We start from the raw sequence: 8,333 nt of genomic DNA on the forward strand, positions 1-8,333 counted from the left end.
GATTGTGTGGAGGCCGGTGACACCTAGCAGTCATTTTGTATCCAACCTTTTCAAGCTAGTCTTCCGTCTGCAATGGTGCCGTTCGCTTAGATAAGGCGAACGTGTTTTAATTTGTACATTTTAACAAAGAGGTCAAAAGTTAGCATGGTGAAGTGCGCTGCATCTCGTACCTCGTACACAAGTGTTTACCTTCTTTTATCGTTCGCAATCTCGCTGGTGGTAATAACCTCTAAAGAAAGGGTTCTCTCGACCTAATGATAACCACGTGTATTTCGATCGACAGTTTACAGGGTACACCAATAGAGTGGAAATTTCACCAAAGGTGCCAAAAAAGCTCTCTACGCCAAAAGAAAACCAGCCGGGAGATGATATTCGAGGACCGGCCACATTTCCAACGGTCACAGAACCGGACGAAGAAGGCGTAACAGAGGAGTCGCTTTCTGCTTACGAGCTTCGACGCCAGCAGCTGTTGGAGCATCCGGATAGTTTCAGTTCGGATGATCTAAAACCGCTTCGGGAGACACACATCAACGTACTGCACGAGGCGATCGATGCGAAACTGATCGATCCGAGCTTCATCCGCACGCTCGGCACCGTTTCGGATCCTCCAAAGGTGCACGATGCCACTCGGGACACGCTGACAATTCGGTCGATTGTGGAAGATCTCAATTTCACGCTTGGCGAGCGAGTCGTGCGTTGGAAGACTATGAGTGCGAAAAACGTCGATCGTCATGTCGTTGTTGGGCTTACCGATACCAGTTTGGTGGTGCTACTCGAACAGGAAGGTCAGTACAGCCTGGCCGAGGAGCTGGTCCTGGAGACGAAGCCAATCGCGTTCGAGATCCTGACGCTATGGGACACGCACCGCACGTCGGCCGTCGGTTGTGTCGTGATATCGATGGGCAACTTTCTCGTGTGGTACACGATGCGCGAGGAGCAAGAGTACCGGCTGGACGAGGAGTGGCGTTGGCCGCTGCATAAAACCATCACGCAAATTAAGTTCTTCCGACAGAAGGAGGTTGATGCGCTGCTTCTCATAGGGCGTCATCCGAACCGGCACGAGTCCGTCTCCGCAACGGTGTACGAATTCGCCTTCAACGAACGCCAGTTTTGGTTGATGCAAAAGATGGGACTCGAACATCCATGCCCATCGGTAGGGCTTGTGCCGGCCGGTGACGAATACCTGGTGGCGTTTCCGCAGAACTCCACCGTCCTGATTTACACGTTCCGCGTTGGAGACCAGAACCGTAGGAAGTTCAAACCGGTTGGAAACTACAGCTCCGAGGCCCTGCGTTCGGTCGACGCGTTTCAGATTGGACGGTACTCGTACATTGCGATCAGCGGGAGTCGCCTGCCGTGCTCCGCTACAAGCGGGGTCGATTCTACGCGCAGGAGATCCCCACCGAATCGCTCGAGATAGTGGAAGCGTTCTTCGAGATACCGGCTCGGACGTTCCGCGACGACATGATCCTGCTGGTACAGCATCGAATGATCTTTGCGACACACGAAATTCAACGCCTCGAGGCGCTCGTCTGGAACGGGGTGTCGTTCGATTTGGCTACCAACATCCCGTGCATGGTGGAGAACGAAGTGATCGACAACGAGGTGAGCTGCATGCTCGATGTTGATCGCACGGATGGGCTGTTCGGTGGAACGATTGTGCAGCGGGGAAAATCCATCTCGATCATTGTTCCGCGGCATAAGGCGCATTCTAGCCTTTATCATCTCACGATCGAGTTACTTTCCGGTGAGCATCCGATAATGATGAAAATCCAGGAGATGAAGGAAACCATGGAAGCATTTACGAAAATCATCGAATATCAGAACGCCGTTATCGAGCAGGCCCAATCTTACGTTGCACTGATGGAGGGCGACCCGGTGGTGTTGAAGCGGCAAAATTTCAGCACACTCGAGACGCCACTCGTGGAGTTTTCGGAGGGGTACGATCTCTCAGGAACAACGATAATGATCGGACACAATAACTGGCGGGAGGCGGACTTGCAGGTTGATCTCGGCGCAACGGTCAATATGGTTCAGGAAATCGAGCTGAGCGTCGATGCGATGCTGACCGAGCTGCAGCACAGCGTACGCAGAGAGGCCCGATCGCACGATCAGCAAATCAATGGAACCATTCAGGTGCAGGGCAAGTTGTTTATCGATGGTGCTCTGCGTGCTGACGACATGTACATCCAACGGTTCGAGCAGCCTCCGGAAGACACTCAGACCCGGTTTACCCGAAATGCATCACAGGACGATCCCGTTCAAGAGCTTTACGTAAAAGATCTGGCGGTAGAGCAGCTTTACTTCGACTTCTTCAACGGCATATCGGCTGAAGACCTTGTGTACGATGTAGACGGTAAGGTCGAGCTGGAAGGAGAGCTGGTCATCGGTGGCGATCTGTACACGGATAGCGTCATTCTGCCCGACGGAGGCACAGTGAATGGGATTGATCTGAGCGAGTCACTGGTGTATTTCAATTGTAAAAACCGCCGATGGAAAAATTTGACACTCGACTCGCTGGAAGTAATCGATGATGTGCACGTGGCGAAGGAAATAAACGGGGCCCAGATCGACCTGCACCGAGCGGAAAAATCCCTCCGGAATGCCATCGACGAGCAAGGGCAAGTGCTGCGAAGTAAAACGCTGCACGTTGAAGGCGATTTGACTTTCGAGCGCATTAATGGGATTCCATGGAAAACATTTTTGGATGGATTAGTTTTCAAAAACCGACCGATGCGTTTGAGCCATCTGCATGTAGAGGGAGTGAGTAGCTAAACATATATCAAAGACACAGTTATTTTTTAAATATTTTTTTGAATATTGCAGAATGTAACGTTCGGTAGTCAAATGAGTGTGGAGTTCTTAAACCGTTTGCGCTTTCCAGACGACTACGTGCTAAAGCAAGGACCGCGTGAAACGATCATTACTGGTCAAAAACATTTCCTGGGAACGCTGAGTAGGTTTCTCGGTACAGTCCTATGATCAAAAGCAGTTTAATACTTTTATGATTTTTAATGTATTCACAGCGATGGACGCACTTGATATCGACGGTTTCGTGAACAACATAAACCCGTTTGACTTCATCACCCTACACGATGAGCAATACATCCCAGGCAATGTCACCTTCGATTCGTTAGAGATTGAAGACTCGCTTGACGTGCGGGGTGCCGTAAGGGGAAAACAGATGGACAAATTCCTAGATAACCCAACGCTGTTGCAGACAAAAGTTTTGGATGCCGCCTGTGAGTTCGACGAGGTGATTGTAAATGGTCCGATATACGTCGACCACCTCGATGGGTACGATCTAGAGCGGTACCTAAAGGACGTCGTATATATTGATGAACCGTACGTTGAGATTAACGCTTCCAAGCACTATCGATATCTTAAATTCGAGGAGCCCATCAGAGTGGAATCGAACATGCTCGGTGATATACACCTGGAGGATCTGCTTACCAAGAGCACCGATCAGACGTTGAACATTAGCATGGTCGTTGGCAATGTGTTCTTCAATCGAGTCCAGACGGAAGGTTTATTCGCTGGCATCAACGTTACCGAGTGGGATACGAATTCGATCAAAATTTTCGGTGATCAACACACCGGCGCTACTTTGGAATTCTGCCCGGAGTACTCCCTGCTGTACGCAAACAATCTCGAGGTTGTTGGAACACTGAATGGTGTACCTCGGTCCGGATTCTATGACATGGACGAAGAAATAGTCTTCCAGAATCAAATCGTTCACGTTAGCGATCTGTATGCAAACTATTTGTCATTGAAACGCACAACCATCGATAGCCCAACGAATACGGTCAACGATGTTCACCTACCCACGTTCGAAGCGGCCAGATTCAGCCTAAGCCAACCGCAAGCGTTCGAAGAGGATGTGTACATTGACACTCTGTACGTTAGCAAATCGTTCGTTGCGTACTTTCTGAACGGGATCGATCTGAAATTACTGCAGGAACACGTGGAAACCTACCTCGACGACGATCACATGCTCAGCGGAAAGCATGTTCTCGAGTCGTTACATATCGAGGGTAACGTTGACATCGGCATACTGAACGGCGTTGAGCTCGGTCGTTTTCTCGACAACGTTATCTGGTTGGATCGCCCGAATGCGGTACCAGGATCATTGCACTTCCAAAACCCGTTGACAGTGGAGGGCGACGTAATGCTCGAAGGAACGCTGAACGAGATGCCGTTTAAAGATTTTCTCGCAAACGTAGTGTACAAGACCGATAACGACGTCGTGGAGATCACCGGCTCGAAGCTGTTTCTAAAAGGATTCGATGTGCGGGGTGATCTAAACACATTAATGGTGAACAATATGCTGGTCAAAGATTTCGTCCTTAAAAACGAATCAATCGTTTTCCCCGGTAATGTCGTCACGCTGGGTAGAATTTATGTGAAAGAGCTTGTCGTGTCCAGCACTATCAACGGAAAATCGTTTAAACCAGTCGAAGCGTACTACGCGTACGACAACACTACCGACACACACGTTATTAAGGGAGATCTTTACTTGGAAGGCCTACAACTGGTACACAATCTAGAAGCGCTGGGTGGCTGGAATGAGCTACAGAACGTGTCCCATAAACTATCGACCTTAGTACGCACGAACCAAGATTACTTCTTCAAGGGACACTATGTCTTACAAAACGAATTGCACTTTAAACACGGCTTTACCACGGACTTTATCAACGGATACAACATATCGAACGTGCACAACGAAATCGTTTACTACGACCAAACGGAACCGATCGTGTTTAACGAACCGGTTGAGTTCTACGGCAGTGTTTGGGGGACCGCCTTACAGGTTGAAGGTCATCTTATTGGGCAGAACCTTGTGGGCATTAATCCGGACGAACTCGCGAACGATGTTCTGCTAGTAAACAAAGATTACGAAATTGTTGGTAAGTGCAAATAAGTGGGTGATTGGATTTGGATGGATGGGACGATTGTAAAATACATGGGATTCTTCTAGATACGATGGTCTTCTTGCCTGGTACCTTCAAGTGTGATCGTTTAAATGCAACATTTATCAACAACCAACGATCGCATGAGCTAATCACGCTGCATACGGAGCAAACTATTGATCGTCCGGTTTATGTTAAACAAATGGTCGTCCAACATCCGGTGCAAGTCGAAGGAGTTGTCAATGGGCGGGATCTTCGGGTCGAACGTCAGAACACCGTGATGGTAAGGGATACATTTACGCATGCATTACTCAACTGATAAGAAACTACAAGAAAATAATTTTCCTATTTTCAGCGATACGGAGAGCAAGTGATCGAAACACCCACCGTCTTTAACACGATAAGAGTTCTAAACACAATGACGTTACCGAAGATTCTGAATGGTGTTCCATTCGGTGAACCGGTGCTGCTGGGCGAAACTATGAACATCACGTCTCCGATAAGCTTCTACCAGATCTCTGCAGACGAAGTGTTCACGGAAGACACGATCGGGGGCATAAACTTTGATTACTGGTACGACCAGACGCTCTGGGCCGATGGGCGCGTCGATCAGGAATACTACGGCACGTTGCGATCACGAAAGGCCATCTTTCGCGAGGACATCCTTGGCAATGGTACAATCAATGGTATGACGGTCCAGGAAATAGCTCACCATCTACAGGAAGAGAAAAAACTGGTGGAAGATGAGCTGGCAAAACGGCGCATAGCCTATCGGGCCGCATGTCAGCAGACGCAGACGGTCATCAACGGGACGCAGCAGAGGATGTACTTCTTTAACTACTTCGTGCAGCGGCAAACGATCCACGAGGAAGGACCGATTGAATCGTTCTGGACGTTCCAGCAACAAGGTAGTCACTTCCTTGTGGTTAATTTTGGATGCGAGAGTAGATTTTACCAGTGGAATCCACAAGATAGAGTATTTGTGGCGCTGTTTCAGGTGCACACAGGATACGTTTTCGAATGGCATACGGTTGCGCCCGACGACGACACCGTCCTGTTGGTTACCCGATCGGCTCCGACGGATACGGTTTGCAACGTAAAGGGTTTATCTATCTGGCGTTTTAAGGGTCTTTCGCTAGAGATGATGAAAAACTTGCCGGAGATGGATGTCGACGGTGCGTTTGTGGATTCTCAATTCCACGATCGATTCTATGTGTTGGACAGAACGAACGTGTTTGAATATAACGCATCCGGAGAGGTGTCGGATCAGTGGAACTTGTCGCGTGTGTTCGAAACAGCCAGTTTTTTGCCATCCTCACTCGGCGTCGGACTGGCACTGTCCGATGGAAACCGTATCGCTGTGCTGGCTCGCAAGGAACCAGAACCAGCGATTCGTAGAAAACGTTCAAACGAAGAGCAACAGGTGAATCTGGCACTGTTTACGACCCAGATGAACATGCACAACTACATGCGAAATTCCACGTACTACCGCACGGATGACGAGCTTGTAGCCAGCGCGGAATACTCTGAAGACCATCCACTACTAACCCAACCGGAACCCTTAAACGAAATTGGATCAGTGCAGGAGAGCAACGATACCGTCATACAGACAACCGACACGTCACCTGATCTGGAACCGATCGACGATCATCACCAGCTGGAGCCGCGAATAGCAAAGGAGGTACCACTGGGACGCATCAGCACCACGGAAAACCATCACTTCCCCGATCCGACCGCGGGCGAAGTGCTTAGCTTCCACGTGGGTTTCCACGGGGAACCGAAGCGTCATCTGGTCGCTGTCACGGAGGCGGTACAAACCGTCATCAAGGGAAACCACGACTCCGTACGGATCTACAGCGACATTCTGCAGGGTCATCTCTACCAGATCATCGCTTGCCATCAGCCTACGCAACTGACGGTGTTGGAAATACGGGACGAAACCATACTGGCGTTCCTGGAGCAGCGGCAAAAGGTGCAACTGTACACCTACCGGGGCCGTAAAGGGTTCGTCCACTGGAACAGCTTCAATCTGGCGTCACCGGGCGTTCAGATGCGCCGCATGCAGCTACCCCAGACGCCGTTTTTCAAGTGCAAGCTGCACTATCTGGCCATTGCGCTGAGCAGTCGGGAGTTGATGTTCCTGAAGGCCAAAACGCAGGGCGATTGTGGCATCAATCTGCAGCTGGATTGTGGTACTGAGTAGGTCTGTTGTATAGAGCACTTACTTGAACTTACAACATTTGAAAAGTTGTATTTTTGTCCTAGGTTTTTGTTATTAAATGTTATTTTTTGTAAAAAATATAAAAAACGTTCACATTTTTGTAACTGCCGGTTTTTGCGCCAATTGTTTTGTTTAGTGTGTTTTATGAAAAGTAATCATTTATTGGAAGTTCCGAAACGGTCCATACCCGTGATATGCTTATATTCCCTCAAAAGGTCTCAAAATAATAAGGAATCCAGAAATTCACACCATATGCAACCGCCCCAAGGACATTCTCCTGGAACAATAAAGGAAAACAACAAAGCTAATCTTGACTCCTGTCAATGCTTTCTTCCAACTTAAATGCACTACATGCTCTACGAAAAATAAAATCTCCACGCTTCATACTCCAGCTCCGAGCCTTCTCGAACACAACGTCGGTTCGCTCTGTCGTCATTCTGGCCTAGGTTTGCGTCCTGCATGATCCGGTTTCGCTCTATCGCACCGCCCAAAAGGCTCCTTATCAGTCAGTTGTCATTCATACGGTAGCCGCCGTCGTTGCCGGCAGCGATAAGCCCCTTTCCGAGCTCGATAGTCAGGGCCATCGGACATCAGCGAGTGTGGAATGTGGATTTCCCGGGGCACAGAGGAAGGACGAGCGATTGGTGATTGGGGCCAGCGAATGGAGAGATGATGGGTACGCCATGAGCCAGCCAAACTGGCGCGTGGTACCACAAACACGTGAGAATTGGAGCTGCCTTAGTCATCATCTCTCACCGACCGACGGCTCCGTACCAGGGCATGCCTTTACCGACTGCCAGTTCTCTCGTGTACCTCGCCAGGATCGGGAGGGTGTCAGCTATTCTGTTTATTGTTGTTATGTGTTTTGTCTGCGCGTTTGTAAAAGGATAGTAAGGTACCAATGAACTGGTAAACTGTCTTCAATTCGCTTAATCTCTTGCAATGTGAAAATATACAAAGACAAAAGTACGAGGAAAAGAAAGGTTAGTAGTGCGAAGGAATGTGCATCCTCTATTCCAGCAGGAGAAGATGTGCAAACACTCCATAAGAACAGCCCGAAGGCTGATGTACCTTTGAATTATACCCTCATCGTGAAGTACACTTGAAGTGATTACTCGAAACCGACTCGGTTTTTTTCCTCAAATCCTAGCCGGTTGGAGGACCTGCCACACAGAAGATGCATCTGAATAAGGCGCAATAGA

The 8,333-nt window shown here is 49.0% G+C and overlaps 1 protein-coding gene across 1 annotated transcript; it reads left to right on the forward strand.

The window, feature by feature from the left end:
* LOC131267714 (uncharacterized) lies at positions 1–7,235 on the forward strand. The gene is given in 7 exon segments (XM_058270799.1): positions 1–219; positions 284–1,343; positions 1,346–2,763; positions 2,827–2,956; positions 3,027–4,907; positions 4,979–5,193; positions 5,266–7,235. Coding segments are annotated over 7 exon segments (6,627 nt in total). The 5' UTR covers positions 1–144; the 3' UTR covers positions 7,114–7,235.
* Positions 7,236–8,333: the final 1,098 nt, after the last annotated feature.

The sequence above is a fragment of the Anopheles coustani genome, chromosome 3 (genome assembly GCF_943734705.1).
Source record: "Anopheles coustani chromosome 3, idAnoCousDA_361_x.2, whole genome shotgun sequence".
NCBI classification, from domain to species: domain Eukaryota; kingdom Metazoa; phylum Arthropoda; class Insecta; order Diptera; family Culicidae; genus Anopheles; species Anopheles coustani.